Source organism: Elgaria multicarinata, chromosome 3 (assembly GCF_023053635.1).
Source record: "Elgaria multicarinata webbii isolate HBS135686 ecotype San Diego chromosome 3, rElgMul1.1.pri, whole genome shotgun sequence".
NCBI lineage: Eukaryota > Metazoa > Chordata > Lepidosauria > Squamata > Anguidae > Elgaria > Elgaria multicarinata.
Window position 1 is genome coordinate 2768852 of NC_086173.1, and position 21997 is coordinate 2790848.

The following is a 21997-nucleotide window of genomic DNA, read 5'->3' on the forward strand; positions in this document are numbered from 1 at the left end:
AAAAAAGTATACAAAATTTAAAAACCATCAGAAACATAAAAACAACAGTATAAAAACAGTATCCATTTAAAAACAATAGTTCTTTAACAAACTTAGTGTTGTTAAATGATGTTAAATGCCTGGGAGAAGAGAAAAGTCTGAAGATAACAGAGTTGGTGCCAGGCGAGCCTCATCAGGGAGATCATTCCACAGTCGGGGGGCCACCACCGAAAAGGCCCTCTCCCTCGTTGCCATTCTCCGAGCTTCCCTCGGAGTAGGCACTCGTAGGAGGACCTTAGATGTTGAGCGCAGTGTACGGGTAGGTTCATGTTGCATTTGCACAAGCGCAGTTCTACAAATGGTTGTGCATAACTCGTTCAACCCATTGTGCATCCCACTTGCACAACCAGTTGCCCAAGCATAATAGGCAACTGCTTGCACAACGGAAAGATTTAGCAGAGTTCCACTAGCACTATTTAAGTTTTAAAGTGCATTGCAAAGGGGAGCAGCATGACTGTATCGTCATAAACTTAGAAAACATTATAACTATAGTATACACAGAAGAATAAAATGGAAGATGAAATGTGTGCATAATCCCTGACAGATGGTTGTCCAGCTGCCTCTTGAATGCCTCTAGTGTGGGAGAGCCCACAACCTCCCTAGTGGAATCAGCTACCTAGGGAGGTTGTGGGCTCTCCCACACTAGAGGCATTCAAGAGGCAGCTGGACAACCATCTGTCAGGGATGCTTTAGGGTGGATTCCTGCATTGAGCAGGGGGTTGGACTCGATGGCCTTGTAGGCCCCTTCCAACTCTGCTATTCTATGATTCTATGATTCTATGATATGTGTGTGTGTGTGTGTATGAAAATACAGATTATTAAGAACTATACATAAACTTGAACAAAAGTGGAGCAAATATCCTAATAAGTATCCATTCGCAGGTGGCATCTAAATAGCAGTAAATATTTTAACATCTATGTTAATTAAAGGGATACCAAATTTTGCATTTCAAGGAGATATTATTTTTATATATTAAAATATTTAATTGTATTTTAATACCTGACACTGTTTTTTTTAATTTGCTTAATTTAGAAACAATACAGCACTCATTCTAAAAACGTTCATGTCAAAAGGGGTTGGAATAAAATTGAAATTCCATCCTTCATGAATTGGTCAAGACATCACTTTGTTTAAATATAAATTATTCATTCGATTAGTCATTACTTTGGTTGGGAGGTGAAAGTTAATTTCTGACTAGTTTCTCAGTCTCTCAATTGCTCTCCTAGATTTCCCCTCTTAAGGCTAAACTAAACACTTACTTTAGTGTAAGTATGCACAGGCCTATTTGGATCAGAATGTAGCACTCCAGGAGGGGGGATTTAAGCTTCCCACCACCACCACCATTTTCATGGTGAAATTCTACACCCTGGGGAGGTGTTTAAAAATGAGGAAAAGGCTTCATTTTCCAATGAAAACCTTTTTCGTTTTTTAACCGCCTCCCCCTCAGGGTGGAATTTCAGCATGGAAACAGGGTGTAGAGGGAGGTTTAAACCCTCTCTCCCGTAGCGCCATGGTCCCGATCTGAATAGGGCCTACATAGGCGTACACTGAAGAAAGTCTGGCCCTTACTTACTCCTGTGTAAGTATATGTTGCCCCAATCCAGATTGGGACTATGGTGCTCAGAGAGAGAGAGGGTTACATCTTCTCCCCACACCATTTTTGTGCTGAAATTCCTCCTCGCAAGTGGGAGCAGGGAGAAGTGTTTAAAAAACGACAAAAGGCGTTTATTGGGGGGGGGGAGCCTTCATTGGAGGCTCCCTCCCCCCGTTTTAGGAGGTGGAATTTCAGCACAAATCTGGGCTGAGGGGAGAAGGAATAAACACCTGGTCCAAATCAGGGTCCCAATCAAGCTTCTCCTCTACCTGATCCAACCCGTTTCTCTCATCTCCATAACTCTGACTTGTTCCTGGGCTGTGGAAAAGGTGAGGGAATGTCAACGTAAATTATGACCGTCACTGCCTCTCTCTGAATCCTCCATGCTAAACAGGCTCATTCATTTATTTAGTGCTTGAAAAACACTGTTTGGGAATTGGCTTGCCTGGTGCCCTGCCTGGTAAGGAAGGGATGAGAGCCACCGTGAGTGGCTTTCCTATTAATTTCTTTGCTCCCAGCAAGGGAACACTATGGAGAAATTCCAGCCTTTGGGGGAGCGATCAACAGGTTGGCCCTGCCCCAAAACCATTCCCCTTATACTTGCCATTGCTGGAGGAACATTCTGAACATGTACAGATACCACATATGCTCAGAACGTTCCCCTTAGTGCAGCCTTCCTCAACCTGGGGCGCTCCAGATGTGTTGGACTGCATCTCCCAGAATGCCCCAGCCATTCTGGCTGGGGCATTCTGGGAGATGCAGTCCAACACATCTGGAGCGCCCCAGGTTGAGGAAGGCTGCCTTCGCGGGAACCGACCTGCCACAAGAAAGGAAGAGGAAGACCAGCACCTGTTGTGCCATATTTTAAAGGTTTGCTGGCTCTAGGGTGATTGGGGGTGGCGAAGAAGGAAGAGAGGGAAGCGCTAGGCTGACTCCCCCTAACCTCCACCAGCTGGCCACAACTGGCTGGATGCTTAGGTCCTCCACCTGCTGCCGTTCTGAGAGGTGGTACCTGGAATCAGTGGGGAATCCTGGGTTTTTTTACAGTCTACTTTCCTTGAAGGCTATAAATTGTGTTCTTCACGCCTCCAGGTTCCAGGGCTCAGGCTTTTCCTGCTATTCCCCCCACGCACCCTTGCACCCCACACACTTACCAGGGACAGTCACTACAATGTACTGCTGCGGGGCTGGTGTTGGTGTCTGTTGTCCAGTGGGTGGAGCCTGCGTCTGAGGAGGCGGGATTTCTGAGACATATTGTTTCGGAGTGGGCTGCTGCTGCTGCTGTGCACCTTGCAATTCTGCCACATATTGTTGCTGAGCTGCTGCTGCCGCCGCCACCACAGGGGCCGCTGTGGCCGCCGTTGCTGCTGGCTGTTGCTGTGACTGTTGCTGCTGTTGTGACTGTTGTTGGGCTGCCTGTAATTCCGTTACGTACGCCTGTGTTGCCATGCCAACAGTGGGGAAAATGATAATAAATAAGGCTTTTTTTTTGCTTCCTTTCGTTGAAGGAAAAAAAAAAGAAGAGGAAAACAAATAGAACAGAAAAGAAAGGAAAAAAAACACACAATTAATCGATTATAAAACATTCCATAGACAGAAAGAACTCCCTACAGTTCTATTCACTGAGCACTAACTTAATAATACACCATGCTTAACACCTAATTACAGTCAATTACTGAAAAGAATAGCAGTAGGTACACTGATTACTCCACAGTGGAAGATCAGGTTGGAAATTTGACAGCCCAGAACACAACACTTTGTATTTACCCAGGTGTAATCTGCATGACTGCACAAGACACGTTTCCAGTGTTCTTCCCGTTTGCAAGCACACACACACACACACACACACTCATATCCTTCAGAAATTCAATGTTCTTCCAGTCCCCAACAGATCCAGCCTTTAGGACTGAGACAAAGCTATGCAGTCCCCAGGGCAGGAGGAGTGATGTAAGCTTCCAAAACCCAGAGTCACATTGCTGCTGATTTGGCAGGCACAGTGCTCCATATTTCTTGCACTGTGCTAAGGAAAGGAACTGGGAATACAAGAACTTCCCATGGCGATCTAGCCATAACTATTTTGTGAATCCCAATAAACAACATTTATAGCAACCTATGTTACGTCCTTTTGCCCCTGCATGCATATTATGTAATTTGCTCTCTTTGCATGTTGTATTTTAACACTGGCCACTGACGAAGACTTCGTGTTGAAACGCGTTTGGACTGTTCATTTTATGTTGTTTCTGTCGGATAATTGTTCCTGTATAATATGTTGTTGTATTTTTTTTAATACTATTTTCATTGATTTTCAAGTAAGGACAAATACAATAAATACACAGAGTAAAAGAAAACACTCAACAACAATATAGATGTTCCCACAGCACCACTATAAAAAAGCATGGGTGTTCATTCCTTCAATAAGCACTTGGTACAGAAAAAGATGCAGGTTAAGTTAGAACCTCTGACCAAAAGGATTCCTGAGTTATTGGGGGTCTAGGTTCGCCAGGATTCATATTAATAAATGTGAAAAAGTCCAACCAATTTTCCACAAATGTGTCTGATGTTATTTCTCCTCTTGCTAACCTGCTGTGTTGTGTCAATTTATCATTTAAAGCTAGTTTCCAAATCTTATCAAACCAGCGTTGATGGTCAAAAGGTCTGTCGCTTTTCCAGAACTGGGCAATTTCCCACCTGGCTGCAACCAGCAAATGGGTGACCAAGGCTTTGGGAATAATGTTTCTATTGGCATTCCTAAAAATAGAAAGTAGAGCCAGTGCTGGGTCAGTTTCTACTTCAGCATGAATAATGTTTGTAATGGTTTGGAAAACCCTTGACCAAAAAGTTTTGACCTGTTGACATTCCCACCAAAGATGAATATAAGTGCCAGGAACAGATGTTGTTGTATTTTTAATGTAATATTATTGTTGATTTTAATTTTATTATTGTACATTAAATATCACTGTTTTATTGAATATATCCTTAACTTTTTGTTTAGCATTATCTGGCTGTTTGTTAAGGATTTCACCTTTCCTTGCTTTTATTGAAGGATGAAACAACCCTCCAATAATCCTACAACAGCCATGGGTTACAGGAGGGTTGTTTCCCCCTTCAACAAGCCATGTTGCCTGGGTTTGGATGATACAATAACTGCACCCAGGCGTTGATTATGGAAATAGCGCCTGACCCACGCCACAATTTAAATGAGCCATCATGGCTTATTTTGATTATGTAGACACAAAAGAGACAAGCTCAGGTATTCAGGAGATTGTATAATTTAAAAAAATATTTTTAAAAAATTTATCCAGAAGTGCTCAACATTTCGGACTAGACGTCCTTCGTCAGGAACTATAATAATTTTAAAATAAACAAGTTAGAATAAAGTAAGTAGAGAAGAGGAACAACACCCAAAGTCTGAGTTCCATTCTTTTGAAAAAAATAACTGTTTCATGCATCACAGCGCTTCCAATTTATAACATGTGTCATCTCCAGGTAAATACATAGGGAGTTACAATATTTTATGTCTCATTAATCATACTTGGTAGGTATTATAGCTTGTTATGAATGATAGACAAATATTCCTGCATTGAGCAGGGGGTTGGACTCGATGGCCTTATAGGCCCCTTCCAACTCTACTATTCTATGATTCTATAAACAATCATTGCACTTTGAAAATCAAGTTTGTTAGTTATCTATATCATTCAAGAGTCAAGTCTGCTTGTTTTCAACAACATCACTTTACCCATTGAAATGGCTAGGACCTTATCTCTGGAATTTATAACATGCAAAAGAACCAAGAAAAAGCATATCTCGTACAGAGCCCACGCTGTGATGTTGTAGACGTGTAGAAATCCAACCTGGAAAGGGGTAACAAGCTGCCAGTGGGCTGCTGCAGTTCAAAGTTTCTCGGATTGTGGTTTGTAGTTTTGTTCTTGCAATCTTCAGGGTTCTGTGCTTAGAGCTGCACTTGTAATTTTTGAATAGCCCTTTTGGCAAGCCAAGGTCACATGTACCCTATCTTGCCTGATTAAATAGGAACAGTTGTTTGTGGGAAACTAAGTCAAAAGTGATTCTGACATTACTCAGTTCCATTGCCATAGGTTACACAGGGTAGCCGAATACGTTTAACGCTTCTCTCTTACGGATTGTAAGTATTCCACTCTACTGATTCATTAAGACCTTCTGGGACTAGAGCAGTGGTTCCCAAAGTGGGCGGTACTGCCCCCTTGGGGGCGGTGGGATTGCATAAGGGGTCGTTAAGAGGCAAGGGGGCAGCAGGGGGGCACTCGAGGTGGTCTTTTCCGAGAAGCGCCTCTCCAGAAGGTCTTAAAACCCAGGGACATTTTTATGGGAGAAGGTAGTTTGGTCCCAAGCCAAGAGAGTCCTTTTAACAGTGAATTGAAATGTTTCAAAAGCACCAAAACGCTAATGAAGAGACATGCCCTGCTTGGTGTGCCCCGCCACGCCGGCTGCAAAACAGAGGCGTTCGCTCTCTTTTACCTCCCTCCCTTGGCAAGCCTATGGCCGGTGCATCAGATTTTGAATAAATTTTCAATTCATTGTTACTGTTTTGAATTTTATTATTATCTTCCTTAGTGGGTCGTTGAAAACTGCTATTCTGAATAATGATTGTTATAGTGTAGGGTAGGGGGCACTGGGCATGAGTTTGTGGAACCAAGGGGGCGGTGACCTGAAAAAGTTTGGGAACCACTGGACTAGAGACTTCAAGTGCAAGATCCAGAATGTTTCTCTTCTGCTCAAGGCATTCCCGCTCCCTCTCGCTTTTTCGAACGCCCAGAATCGGGTGGGTGTTTTTTCTCCGAAAAGTGTTTCACTAGCAGTGCCCCAATTCTATTATGCCTTGAGGACTCTTGAGGTTTCCCCAATATATATAAATTTTTGACAGGGGCATGAGATGGCATATATCATGCAAACCAAGTCAATGAGAACAACAGTAACACCATACCAGCTTCCCTGATAGCTGATTTGCCCACTGCTGCCAACTTTCTCTAGTAATGTACAACTTTAACGGAGTAGTGGAAATATTCATGTTAGGCAACAGAACCACTTCAAACATATTTTAATTGCCTACCTAGCAAGGTAATGTGAATGAGAAATGATGTGTTTGCAAAAATGAGAATAATACATTATATATGGTAATGAGAGAGCCATGACAGGATGTTGACATCCAGTTGCTTGTAATCCTGGGTCTGCTGTCACATAGCATGGGATGGTCCCAAGTGCACATTCTAGAATATATCCTCAAATCTTCCACAACACACAGGGGTTCCATGGAAGCCAAGTTAATGTAGGAAGTGTTGAAACCACTGTTCTACATTATAATTGCTAATCTTATTTGCTTTGCATCTGAAGTGTATCTTGAATGGCACAAGAGAAATCGTACTGTTTATCATGGGTACGATCAGGTGAGCATTCAAGATGTACACAAAAAGAGAAGAAATATATAAAAGGCAAGAATGGGACAACACACTGCAGACATAACAAGTATGTAATATTTTATTATTAAATATATGCACAGGCCTTATCTGCAATGTGCCCTAAAAACTTTCTATGTGTTTTATTGAAATTATGTTATTGGTTACGTTTATGCACAGACTGTGTTTGCAATGCGCTCTTATAATTGAAAAAGGTTTTAAGTTCTGTGTTGTCTCATTCTTGCTTTTTATATATCTACTTTTATAGCCCCCTGACAAAAGGCTTAAAAAAATAAGGGGCTGAAACACATCAGGCTTTTTTATATAATTAACAGTTTTCTATAACATCCTGAGATTTCACTCCCCAGTTACCTAGGGAGGTTGTGGGCTCTCCCACACTAGAGGCCTTCAAGAGGTAGCTGGACAAGCATCTGTCAGGGATGCTTTAGGGTGGATTCCTGCATTGAGCAGGGGGTTGGACTCGATGGCCTTGTAGGCCCCTTCCAACTCTGCTATTCTATGATTCTATGATTCTGTGTATTGTTTACCATGGAATGCTTAATATAGTTAGTGAAAGGAATCACAAGCTGTCAATATTTAACTATTTTATTTATTTGATATTTATTTAATATTTTATTTATTTGATTTGTTGTAGATCACACGCTGAATATGAGCCAACAGTGCGATATGGCTGCAAGAAAGGCAAATGCTATTTTGGGCTGTATTAATGAAAGTATAGCTTCCAAATCACGTGAGGTACTGAGCATGTTTATTTTTATTTTATTTTTTATTTTATTTAAGTATTTTTATGCCGCCATTCAGCCAAAAAAGGCTCTCATGGCGGCTTACAAAAGTATTTCTTGACAGTCCCTGCCCACAGGCTTACAATCTAAAAGACATGACACAAAAGGAAAGGGGATTGGGAGGGAGGAGGAGGAGGGGGGAAAGGAAAGCAAACTCAGGCACTACAATCTTAGTTGGAAAATCTTAGCTTAGTTTAGCCTGGAGAAGAGAAGATTGAGGGGAGACATGATAGCACTCTTCAAATACTTAAAAGGTTGTCACACAGAGGAGGGCCAGGATCTCTTCTCGATCCTCCCAGAGTGCAGGACACGGAATAACGGGCTCAAGTTAAAGGAAGCCAGATTCCGGCTGGACATCAGTACGGTTAGAGTAGTACGACAATGTTACCTAGGGGGGTTGTGGGCTCTCCCACACTAGAAGCATTCAAGAGGCAGCTGGACAACCATCTATCAGGGATGCTTTAGGGTGGATTCCTGCACTGAGCAGGGGGTTGGACTCGATGGCGTTACCGGCCCCTTCCAACTCTACTATTCTATGATTCTATGAAAAGGAACTGAGAATAAAACGGCCAGTATCATACTGCCCTTATATAAATCTATGGTGCGATGACTCTTAGAATACTGTGTACAGTTCTGGTCACCACACCTAAAAAAGGATATTATAGAGCTGGAAAAAGTGCAGAAAAGGGCAATTAAAATGATTAAGGGGTTGAAGCATCTCCCCTATGAGGGAAAGTTACATAAGCTGGGATTGTTTAGCTTGGAGAAGAGGAGGCTAAGGGGAGACATGTACAAAATTATGCATGGTAAGGAGAATATAGATAGGGAGACATTTTTCTCCCATTCTCAAAATACTAGAACCCAGGGTCATCCCATGAAGCTGATTAGTGGGAAATAAAAGGAAGTACTTCTTCACACAGCGCATAGTTAAATTATGGCACTCACTACCACAAGATGTAGTGATGGCCACCAATCTGGATGGCTTCAAAAGGAGGTTGGATAAATTCCTAGAGGCAAAGATAATCAATAGCTACTAGCCCTGATGGTTGTGTGTTACCTCCAGTATTCGAGGCAATAAGCCTGTGTGCACCAGTTGCTGGGGAACATGGGTGGGAGGGTGCTGTTGCACCATGTCCTGCTTGTTCATCCCTGGCCAATGACTGGTTGCAAAAGCAAGGAAAACCCCGCGGGGGAGTAAAAAATAGCCAAAGGCAAGGGTGGAACCAAGTAATCTTCAAACATAAATATTAGCAAAAAAAATTATTAAAGTGCCTAGGTGCCTACGCGTTTAGAACGCAGTTGCGTTCTTCCTCAGGGCTTTATCTAAAAAACAAAGAAGTCCTTTGTATCATAATATTTACAATTAGAGGCATTTTACAAGTATCTGTACCTTAAAAAATTATAATATCTAATTAGAAAAACTTTAAAACCATATGTATAACCAGACGTACAAATTGCAATCAAAAAGGTGTAATACATCATCACTCAGCTAATTAGAGTATATATGCAAAATATACCAACCAGGAATAAATCATCTATGTTACAATAACAAACAACCGTATTTACTTACAACATTCGTGAAGCTGCTAGACTAGCATGATACAGGAAAAAGTGAGATGTATATAGAGGGAAAAGAGACCTTGACAACTAGTTGGAAACAGATGTTTCTTATAACAATGCCGATAGTTCCAAAGACTCATAGAGGCCAGAGGGACTGATCGTGTTTAGCCTGATGATCTATCTGGCCTCTCTCTCTAAAAGGATCCTATCAGATTTATTCTTGATTATTTCTATAACCCAGAATGATAAATCTTTTAATTGATGTGATTTCTCTTTCCAATGGTGAACTAATGGTGCTCCTTCTATTCCACATTTGATCTTGCTAATATGCTCACCTGTCCTGGTTTTAACACTTCTTGTAGTTTTGCCAATATATAGTTTATTACAGGGACAGATTATGCCATATACTACAAACCCTGTATTGCACGTGGTAAAATCTTTCAAAGGATATTCTCTGTTACCTGTTGGATTAACAAAGTGCTTTAATTTGAGAGAATGACTGCAATATTTACAATGTCCACACGGAAAATGTCCTGCAGGTGGGCCTGAACCTGGTAGGAGGGACTGCGTAGTCAAGGTTGTAATTGTGTTACTTCTAATTATACGGTCCCCTATGCTTTCTGTTCTTTTGTATGCAATATAGGGTTTCTCATGACAACCCATGACATCCTTCACTAAAAACCAGTATTTATTTATAGAGTGTCTTAAAGACATACTAATATTGTTGAATGGTAAACTGCATATCAATCTGTTATTAATCTTTTTTGGATTAGACCTCAAGAACCTTCTATAGTGTCTACTTTTTCTTTTGCTCTTGATATGCACTTTTCTGAGCAACCTCTCTGTAAACACTGCTGTTGTAAAGTCCAAGATTCCTTTTCATAATCAGATTCCCTAGTGTAGTTTCTTCTAATCCTAATCAATTGGCCATATGGGATGTTATCCCTAATATGTTTGGGGTGTGAGCTGTCATATCTTAAGAGCTATGTACCAAATTATATAGAAAGCCCACAGATAAAAATAAGCTCTTAAGATATGACAGCTCAAGGATAGAGTTGTTCCCCATTAGTACTGGTATTTATGACCTCAAGGGTGCTTCCAGACTAAAGCCTTTTGGCAGAGTTCCTCGTGGCAAAGGCAAAAGGGGGTAGGAATTATTGAACTGGGACTGGCTACCTTACAGACAGATCTTCAGTATGTTTACTCAGAAATAAGTCCCATTCTGTTAAGTTGGACTTACTTGCTTATAATTGCAACTTTCAATCAGTGGCCTCCCCTTTGATGTGGTTTTAAGGAACTTCACTTCTGCAACATTGTTGAAATTGTTTTTGTCCTGAAATGGTTTTGTCTACCAAAGCCCTTCCTATGGTCTCCCCCCAACCATCTAAATATGTTCTCCTTTTACATTTTTTAAATTTTTATTTGCTCTCTTGTGCCTAATAAAACCATAGGAATAGTTTACTTTGAAATCAAATGCTACACTTGCCAACTGTCGTGTTCATGCCTGTTCCCTCTGGCATTCACATGCGCTGGCAAGCTGACACGAGACACTCACATCAGTGAGACTTCTTTTATTGAGGAAATCACACAGTAGACAGGCATACGTTGGCACCTCAAGGGACATGACCAATTGCCTAAAACAAAACCCCATGGAAGGGTTGCTCTGAGCCACTAGAGCCAGGCAGAGAAGCTCGGTCACGCACTTGTCAATCTCAGCCTGCCACAACTGAGCTGACCCTGGTAACCATGACTTTAGGGAAGGTTAAACCTCAGGCACAGGAGTCCCACCCTTCTGCTAAGGACTCCCTGCCACCTGAGTCTGGCCACACACACAATCCACAGCAAATGCAAGTCCAAGTCTATGAAAAGCCTCACAGTACTTTTCATGGCACAGTCCAAATAGCAAAGCGTCCATGTGCAGAGTGCTTTCAAAGTCCAAATCGGAGATGAAATCCAAAGCAGGAGGGAGGCCAGGCGTTGTGTCAAGAGATGAAACCTAGCAAAGCTTTTTCAGCTTTGCACAAGCATTTAAGGCCTATTCAAAGCCACTTGATAAACAGGTCCTCTGACTTGTAAACCCTGCCCATGTGCCAACAGGACGGTACGGCTACAACCCACTTCGATGATGCTACAATCTGAGGACAGCTTCCAAGAGTGCCCCCCACCTTTCTAAAACACTCTGAAGTTCCCAGAGAACCAGCAGCTTCAAGGCCGCAACAGGGAGTAAGCAAGCTAGATCCCACCAGAATTTCTTACAGAGATAAGCTTACAGAGACATCTGACATTCTCAAACTACTTCCTAATAAATCTACCTACTAGGTACAAGACCGGCCTTGTACCTACACCTGGCACCAACTAATCTGATCTGTCTGGGCTTCCCCGCCCACTCTTCTCTCAAGAGGAGGGAATATAATAGTGAAAATGAAGATACACCCAGAGGAAATGAAGAGGCATGGCAATATTGCTAAATCTACAAAACGTCACTACCCACATCAAGACTATGCATCTTAAAAAATTAAATGGTAGTGCTAAAGATTACCCATGCTTCTTCTCTTTCTGAGATATATGCATTTTCCTTATTAAGAAAGAAGTAAGGAAAAACACTGGGGGGAAACAAGGGATTACACATGAATGACAAAATTGTGTGGACCCCATATAAAATGTGATCAATGAACTATGACAATTCCATAATAAATCCTTGTCAGGAAGCAGCCCTAGTCTCAGCTCTCAGCAGGAAAGTCTTCTAACAACTATGGCAATGATTTGCACACACATCTAACAATTCTAATGTTCTTTTAGATTCTACAGTTTGCCTCCTATTGGCTATAGCTGGGGTTTCCAGAATGGTGCCCATGGGCACCTATGGACTCTTCTCTTAGTGCCCGCCAGTCTCCCTGCCCCTCATGCTTTAATCCGTAAGATTTTTGTTTAAAAAAGAAATAAAAAATAACTGGGATGCGGGCATACTGCAAAGCAAAGAGCTGCCCTCCACTGTCATTTTTATTTGGGTTCAAAATAGTGGTTTTGTACAGAGACCCCATCTCTGTATTGTATTTCATAGAATCATAGAATCATAGAATAGCAGAGTTGGAAGGGGCCTACAAGGCCGTCGAGTCCAACCCCCTGCTCAATGCAGGAATCCACCCTAAAGCATCCCCGACAGATGCTTGTCCAGCTGCCTCTTGAAGGCCTCTAGTGTGGGAGAGCCCACAACCTCCCTAGGGAACTGATTCCATTGTCGCACTGCTCTAACAGTCAGGAAGTTTTTCCTGATGTCCAGCTGGAATCTGGCTTCCTTTAACTTGAGCTCATTATTCCGTGTCCTGCACTCTGGGAGGATCGAGAAGTGATCCTGGCCCTCCTCTGTGTGACAACCTTTTAAGTATTTGAAGAGTGCTATCATGTCTCCCCTCAATCTTCTCTTCTCCAGGCTAAACATGCCCAGTTCTTTCAGTCTCTCTTCATAGGGCTTTGTTTCCAGACCCCTGATCATCCTGGTTGCCCTCCTCTGAACACGCTCCAGTTTGTCTGCGTCCTTCTTGAATTGTGGAGCCCAGAACTGGACGCAATACTTTCAGTTCTTTTGCAAATTATTTTTCGTTTAGTCCACTGGGTTGTCTTCTGGGAAATGAGTGTTTTGTGACCAGCCATGTCCTCCTTTACAGTCATTTTATGAATGAGCAACAACCCCTATGGTAGCCATTTTGTGAGAGTACCCACAGTCCAACATGTTTGGGGACCCCTGGGCTATGGACATCTGAAGCTGAAGATGACCAGATCACTGGTCATCTATATCCCAGGACTGGAGTCTCCATCACTGTGCCCACAGGTGCAATGAAGACCATGACAGTTTCACCTGGTGCCCATAAAGCCCCTGTGCTTCCACTCCCCTACTAACTCCATTCAGAAATGGGAAAAGAGCAATCTCAGCCTTGTAAAGTAAGAGACCTAAAAGAGGAAGCGAGAAAGACCAGCATTTTTTCTTACTTCCTCTGACAGCTATGTACTTTTGAAGGCAGAGCTCACCAGTTGAGCTACTGATCTCAGGCTGTAACGGTACATAGAGATGAAGGAGAAAGTGGGAAAAGTGTCTCTCTTTCCCACATTACTCTCTCAACTCTATGTACTGTGTTAGCCTGAGATTAGCATCCAAGTAGCTGACCAGAAAGCAGAGTGACCAGGAGGAAAGGAGGGAAAACACCCTCTAAAAATGTTTTAAAAGAAAGAAAGAAAAAGATGGAATACCATACTGACCCAACCAGAGGGCGGGATGGGAGGGTGAGGGAGAAGGAAAGTGAAGCAACTAGGAGCAGGAAGGGAAAGACTGGGGCATGTCTGCATATTTTTCCCTCTGGTTTTGGGTGAATTTTCTTCTCTCACTCTCTCTGGCTATGTTCTCCACCCGTCCCAGATCTGCCCCTCCCTCCTATCTTTCTCTTTCTGGGTCTGGCTATTGGATCTGAGTTTGGATATCTCCCCCTTTCTCTATACTTTCCCCCTCCTTTCTCTCCCACTCTTTGTATCCTGGGAAAAAGAGAGAGATCTGGGTAGGGTGTGGGTGTGAACTGACTGGTACAGAAAGTTTACCTTCTTTGAAGTGGGGGTTTTCTGACAGTGAATGGCTACTGCAGTAGTCATTTTCTGAATGGGAATGCCCCTATGGCAGCCATTTTGTGATGGCACACATGACACTTACAAAATTCCAAACGTGCCCATAAGCCACCACCACCCCTGCTCTGAGTAACAGAAACTCTCCAAGGTTTCAGCAGAGAAATGCCTTTCCTAGCCCAGTGCTATAAGCTCACAATCTTTCTTTAAGTATGCCACCAAATGAGTGCTAGAAAAATCCCTAACTTAATTGGCAAGGTCCTTAAAAATCTGGTGCAGAACCCTAGGGATTTGAAATACTTTGTTCATTCCTATGCACAACTGATGCTTAAAATGGCCTAAAATGATGGTCGCTCCCAGATGTCTTCTTCATGCCAATGGAGCTGGGGTAGACAAGACCACTTTCCTGCAGGCAGGAGCCCCATGTCATCCACAGCATGACAACACTGTGCTTAGGCTGCATTCCAAAGGTCCCTGTGCACTTGGTCACTCCTTTCAGAACAAGCCAAACTTGGAAATGACCTGGCTGTTTTTAGACCCTGGGAGGATTCAGGGAACGACAGCAAAGAATAACTGAGCCTAATCCTAAAAGGAATTGCATACTCAAGTCTCTCACTGGCAGACACAGACATTGTCTTTGAAGATGAGACTCTCAGCAAGTTGTTAATTTCAGGGGCTCATACTGGCATGCATGTTTCTCCTATCACTTTCCTAGAGCAAGCAAACATTCCTATTAACTGAACTCCACAGTCAGGTGTGGAGACAAAAATCCCTTCATGGCCTGTAGATAATAGCATTATCATTCAAGAAGGGAAAGGAAACAACCCACCACCCAATGCAGAACGTGACTTGGCAGCAACTCTATTTATTTAAGATGAAGATTTTAGGAGAATGCCTTTTTCAACATAAACTACTAGAGGTGGCATATGACTACTTCTGGAATTATGACCAAAACCCGGCCAATTTCTTTTGTAATTAAGTTGGCTCTTTCACAAGATTACTTGGCCTTGTTTTATGTGAAACACAAGCGTTCAAAGGTATCACTCTAGTGCAGGGAATTACATTATTCTAGATGGAGAGCTGGCCAAAATTTACTGGGAAGAAATTCTGCACAAACCCCACTAAAATGAAAAGGAGCTGTGAAGATGATCAGTGAACATGAACATGAGCTGTGAACATGAGCTGTGCAAGAGCATAGATGCCATTGACACACTAGACTAGAGGCCTTCAAGAGGCAGCTGGACAGCCATCTGTCAGGTATGCTTTAGGGTGGATTCCTGCGCTGACTTGATGGCCTTATAGGCCCCTTCCACCTCTACTATTCTATGATTCTATGACGGCTGGCACTGCTGCTGAAAGGGTGGAGCATTCCCAGGACCTGTGAATGAACATCTGCTTACTTCCTAAGCAGAACTCCTGGGATACAAAGTATCTTTAACCCAGCTCTAGTCCAACCTTCCTCAACCTGGGGTGCTCCAGATGTGTTGGACTACAACTCCCAGAATGTCCCAGCCTGCTGAGAAGCCAGTGATAAAGTGGGCAAAGAGAAGCTATGTTCTTCCTGCTTGGTTACAGTTAAAGGGGAGTGACTGAGAAGCTTCCTACAAAGATTCCCTTTTTCCCCACCTTCGGCTGTTGGGCGGTATAAAAATGCAATAAATAATAATAAATCCCCTTCCCATTTCAGCCTAAAATATTAGGAAGTGGTAATATAAAGTGAGCAAGGTAGCCAAAGGAAGCGATATATCCAATTCTCTCCCACTTTATACAAACTTCCCTCATCAACAAGAGAAGATTTTTACTTGCTACTGGCAAACATGTTTACAAGTCTACCAGAACTGATGAAAACAAATTCCTGCTAACTCCACAATTTAACTGGCAAATATTTGCAACCTTTATTGTATTTACTCCTTACAAAATCCTTCAGTTAGGCTGTATTTATTTTTTATTTTGCAGATGCCTAACGTAGGCTGCAGAAACATTGCCCAAGAGTCCAGTGACAAAGTTGCAGCTTGAACCTAGATCTCCTATTGAAATCTTTATTCATTAAACTACTTTGGCTCTGTGAGCTTTTGAACTGAAAAAGGTACAGTCAGGAAGGACCCTAAACACATTTTTTGGAAACAAATATCACTGAAATCAAGCAGGTTTACTTCAAGTAAAAGTGTTGCAAAATCCCAATGTGAATCAGAAAGGTCTTACTCAAAGGGAACGCTTTGCTGAAAAATGATTGGAACGCCTTCCACCGGAACCAGTAAGATTAAAAGGCAAAACAGGCATCCCTTGGTTGCCAACTGACCAAAGCATGTAAGTCTTCTCTTGGCCAACAGCAGCTTGATGAATACTTATGTTCAGGTAAGGCCCCCTCCACCCCAGCAGATAAGGCTCTCAGGGCCAAAAAGGTTGTACACCCTTGCTATAACATATCAGGAAGCTTCTATATGAAGAGTTAGACCTCCAAATGTTTGCTTTTGCCCCACATGCACATGTGGCACAAACAACATGAGTGGAGATTACACAATGATGAAGGGAATGAATCCAGCTAAAGCAAAAGCTGCGCTGCTGCAGTCCTGGCTATAGTTTCGCATGACAAGTCTGCCCATTTTGGATGAAACTCCGTATTTCCAGTGACTGGTGTAGTTACAACCAACAGACTTGTTGTAATTTTGTCCTCACAGCAGTCGCTATGTGTAAGTAATGAGGCAAGTTTTGACTTTTGCATTTTCAGTTGAACTCAAGATATAAAACACAATATTTTGACAGAAAGAACATATTTTCCTTCTCATGGGTAAACAATTTAAATCTCCTGGTAAAAATAAGATATCAATATAACTTTTGGCATGTACATAACTACCATAAGATGTGTCAAGGACCAATATTATAATCCAGTTCAAATTGAAGGAACAGAAACTACATTTATGGGATAAAGGGATATAAGGCCAATATGGGCTACATGTTTATTATTTATTTTTAAATTTCTATCCCACCTTTTCAAATATCTCACAAGGCAGATGAAAACGTCCATATTTCAGGGGGCCTCAAGATAATAAGCCTCAGGGATAAACAACATAGAACTAATGGATCATTCTACAAGTGTTCTCTTTCTGTTAAACTATACGGCCACTATGAAGAATAGCATACTGTATGAAGTTGATCAATGGTCTGATAGTTTGGCACAATTATTTTCTCTGATGATATAATGGCCCTCTAGAATCTAGCATCATATCATAGGGCTACAGAATCAATCCAATAGGCAATTTCTTGTCCTACAGCAGGTTCAACTATGAAATCTTCTATTTGGATTGCCAGTTTGCGTTCCGGACACAGCCTTTTACATCCTCTGACAAAGCAGAAGACAAGAAAGATTCAGTTTCTCCCACCCACAACAGTCCTCTTGTCCTTCCTTTTCCATACGGCACACCTGGACTCCTGCTTGCCCCACCACAACGGGACGGACAGCAAGACTATGAATATCTTTGAATAATAACCCCACACTGCAAAATGTTATGACACTTTACTGTCTGATCATAATGGTAGGTCTTACTGCAATCTTTTTAACAGGGAGTATTTGCTGCTTTTTTGTGAAAAACATCTGAAAATGCCAAGTCTTGAATAATATGTCAAGACATATTATACTTGATATGTATAAGTACATAATATGTCTTGAAAGCCGATTTAACTGCACAATTGCTGGATTTCTTAGAGCAAAGAAATAGAATTTCAACACATAATATTGTGTTTTAAGTGAAATGCAATACTTGTTTTACATTGAAGGACGAATATCCTCTGAATTCACATTTTTGCATTATAAGAGGATTGAAAATATGGCAAAAATTTATGTAACACTGTAATGATGATATATATTTTATGGACACTCAGATAGCACAACTTCAGCTGCAGCAATTTCACAGCAGCATCCATCTATTATCCAGTGTAGGATCTCTATCTCACTGTAACCCCAACCATCTTTGATATTATTCCCTGATGTGACACCATATAATACAATGACCTCTGCCATCTTCTCTGGCCATCAAGCCTGCTTGGTATGGGATTCATCCTTGTTATTCACCACTATACCATCATCAGGTAGGAACAAGAAAAGTTTCATGTATCTTAAAAAGCGATTAGGAAACATATTTTTCATAGGTGAGGCTTTTGTCACCCCACATAACAAGGTGCACAACCTACACTACACTTAAAGGCAGGTGAGCCCTGTTGTTCTTTGTATTTAGTCAATGGATATAGCAGTCACAATAACATATCGACCCTCTCGGTCAAGAGTGTAAAGTTCTAGGCCTGACATCAGAGATCTTACACAAAACAGAGTTCAAAAACACACTTAGCCATCACAGGGTGAAATAACAATGCCTTCAAAATCCCCACTACACAATGAATTTGCAATAACATTTCGCAGCAGTTTGATCCCGTTTGCCCCATTTGAGGATTCTGACATGACGGTGTCAATTCCATGAACTTGGCACACCATCTTAATGTGCTGCACATATACAAAGTGCTTCTACCTCTTCTACCTGATATTTTGTGTTGGCATGTTTGTTAGTTTTATATCATTGATTGCTTTAATTGGGATTTTACTTCTATCATTATTATTAGGTTTTAAACTGTAAAATGCTCAGAGAAATATATTTTAATGAGGCATTTAATAAATAATAAACATACGAAGCTGCATGGCGCTCTTTCTAATCAGACCAATTTTGATTCGTCACGACAGAAAGGAGCCATGTGCCTATGCAATCTCATTTCCCCTCAAGCACTTCATTTCAACGAGTTACTTGCAGATTACAATTGAACCAGCAAACCAGTTTGATCAAGCCAGGAAGTAATTCACTGGTGGGAAATGCATATATTTGGGGCTTCTTACATGTGAACCAGCACACTAGCCAAACCATCAGTAGGTGCTCTAACTAGTACCTTTTCACAAGACCCTTCCCACACATGCTACCTGAGATCCCTTAACTAGAAATGTGGGGCACTAAACCTAAGAAAGTCGGCATGCAAAGCATGTCCTCTGCCACAGAGCTACACAAGCGAAGGCAGAGCAAGAACAGCTGACTGTACATTCTTCTAGCCCTCTCAGAAGTATCTCTGCCCCTACTACCTTTGCCAAAGGTAGGAAGCTGCATTATGCGAAGACAGTGCAGCATTGCCCACTCTACCTGAGCTGTTTTAAGGAGAGTTTAAATCTTGAACGTTTTGAATGCAAAGCATGTGCTCTATCACTTAATCTATCTATCTATCACTTAATTTTGTGCTTTTAACCTGTTGGTTGTTTTATTATGGTTTTAATTTTTGTGAACTGCCCAGAGAGCTTCGGCTATTGGGCGGTATAAAAATGTAATAAATAAATAAATAAATAAATAAAAATAAAATCTATGACCTCTCCCCGTAGGAATCCCTCTATGGCATCACTATGACATCACTCCACTCCAACAACAGCCTCTCCTTATGATTATTTTTTCATTTATTTATTTTTAAAGCCACGATATTTTTAAAACCATTACTCCTACCCAACCGTGGATCATGCTTAACTATGATGAGGGCCACGAACTTTTTAAACTTATTACCACGGCGCAACGTCAGTCATTGTAACCATACAGGAAAACCGGCTGCCCGTGACGTCACCTCGACAGTGTGACGCGTTCTGAAGTCAACTCTTCGCTCTCCCTCAGTCAGCGAGCAGGCCACGCCCACGCCCACCTCTCGCCAAGCCTTATTGGCCGCCCTCGGGGTTCCTGCTGGCTTCGATTGGCCCGCTAGCCCACCAATCAACGGAAAGCGCCGAAGCCCCGCCTGTCAGGGCCTGGGCCCTTTCTCGACGAGCCCTGCTTGGAGTGGCCGCCGCTGCGGGGCCCAAAGCCCGGGGGAGAAAACCCCACAACTTATCTGCCTCACCTTTCCCGAGTGTCTCGGGGAGGGCGAGGGGGGAACCACAGGCTCCGCCATTTTGCCGGGGAGAAGGGAGGGGAAGCGGACTCGGACCCACCTGGACCGTCCCGGCCCCGCGAGGCCGCGTCCCCTCAGGGGGAGGGGCGGGGACGAAGTCGCGACTATCGTGCCCTCTCTCGATTTTGGCGGGAATCGCGCTGAGGCGGGGAGGGTGGGCGGTTGTTGTTGTTGTTGCCGGGTTTCCTGGTCGCCACGACTACGGTGGCTATGGCGCCCTCCGTGTTCCCTCACCGGGGCAACTGTTGCTACCCACCTTGGCGCGGGGAGGGGGGAAGTGGGCGGCGCCCGACGCCGATTGGGCGACGTCGACGTTCCATTGGGCTGTGTGCTTGCCAGTCATTTGTCAGCGCTTTCTCCGCCCCGTTGGTCCGAAGCCGCACCTCCGCCCGGATGCTTCGCCCTTCCATTGGCCAATCCGGCGTTGACGAGGAGCCTGTCCGTCAGAGAGAGAAGGTGAGCCTTTAAGGCGGCGGGATCAGATTGGGAGTTGGCACTTTACTATTGGCTGGAGGCCTTGTCAATAAAGCGTAAAGGCGCGTTGGAAACTTCGCCATAGACTGCCGAGTAAAGCGCCTGCGCGGATTGCGGCATGCTGGGCAATGTAGTTCATTTGTTGCAGTACGGCTTCTGTGTTTGCAAAGCAGCTAGGTCAGCCTTCCTCAACCTGGGGCGCTCCAGATGTGTTGGACTGCATCTCCCAGAATGCCCCAGCTGGCTGTGCTCTTTAGTCACCTGACCTTTAGTCACCCCGGCCCTGTTGGAGCAGGGCCTTCTCTGCTGTGGCACCCCGGTTGTGGAATGAGCTCCCCAGAGAGGTCCACCTGGCGCCTACACTGTACTCCTTTCGTTGCCAGCTGAAGACCTTTTTATTCTCTCAGTATTTTAACACTTAATTTTAACTTAAATTTAAATTTTACTGTTCTAACTCTGTATTTTAATTTTATATCAATTTTGCTGCGTGGTTTTTATCCTGGTTGTGCTTTTTATATTGTATTTTGTATTTGTGTTGTTAACCTGTTGGTTGTCTTACTATGGTTTTAATTTTTGTGAACCGCCCAGAGAGCTTCGGCTATTGGGCTGTATAGAAATAAAATAAATAAATAAATAAATAAATAAATTGTATGGATGTGTACGCATTAAAAACAGCCGTGGTGGATCAGGCCGAAGGATGATCCTGTTTCCCACAATGGCCAAGCAAGCAAACGCTTAATTAAGGAAAGCTCACCAGCAGCACCCGACAGAGCAAGGGTTCATGTCATTTAGCAAGAATATTAGATATCACATTTAGTAACTAGGGTAGAGTACCTTACTATTCTGTAAATTCTTAACATGATGGATGGGCTTGATGAAGGGATACCAGTTTCCCAATGTCTGGTTTAAAATCACTTAACATGAGTCCTAAATCACCATGTTTAGTAATCTGGAGTCAATTTCTTTGCTTAGAGAGAAGTAGGCAGACCACACTAAAACCACATTCCACCAAATATGATGTTGGAAATGCAACCAGGAGCTTCTAAACCACTCTCCATAGTGCAGGATAGCGATCAGAAAATTCCTTCTGTAATCAAAACTCCTGGTACGATTTCTTAAACTTTGGCTTCAGCTCAATGTCATTTTGTAGCTCAATTGGCCCCTTTAAATGGGAAGCACCCACCACAGGCTTGCCGAGGGAGGGAGGTAAAAGCGAGTGAATGCCTCTGTCTTGCAGCCGGCGTGGCAGGGCACACCAAGCAGGGTATGTCTCTTCATTAGCGTTTTGGTGCTTTTGAAACATTTCAATTCACCGTTAAAAGGACTCTTCTTAAACGGTATGAATACCTGTGTGGATTCTTCCCCTAGATGGCTTGGGACCAAACTACCTTCTCCCATAAAAATGTCCCTGGGTTTTAAGACCTTCTGGAGAGGCGCTTCTCGGAAAAGACCACCTCGAGCGACCCCTTGCCGCCCCTTTGCCTCTTAGCGCCCCCCTATGCAATCCCACCGCCCCCTTTGGGAACCA

The 21997-nt window shown here is 42.9% G+C and overlaps 1 protein-coding gene across 4 annotated transcripts in view; it reads right to left on the minus strand.

Moving 5' to 3' along the window:
- The window catches only part of RFX1 (regulatory factor X1), a 67941-nt gene extending 47758 nt beyond the window's left edge, over positions 1–20183 (minus strand). For 3 of the 4 annotated variants that reach the window (XM_063119099.1, XM_063119098.1, XM_063119097.1), the window contains exons 1-2: positions 20036–20113; positions 2789–3130 (exon numbers count right to left, since the gene is read on the minus strand). In XM_063119099.1, coding sequence (XP_062975169.1) covers positions 2789–3083 — 295 coding nt within the window. In that variant the 5' untranslated portion in view covers positions 3084–3130; positions 20036–20113. Of the gene's footprint in view, positions 1–2788; positions 3131–20031 lie in introns of all 4 variants that reach the window. The other variant, XM_063119100.1, reaches the window with a different exon arrangement.
- Positions 20184–21997: the final 1814 nt, after the last annotated feature.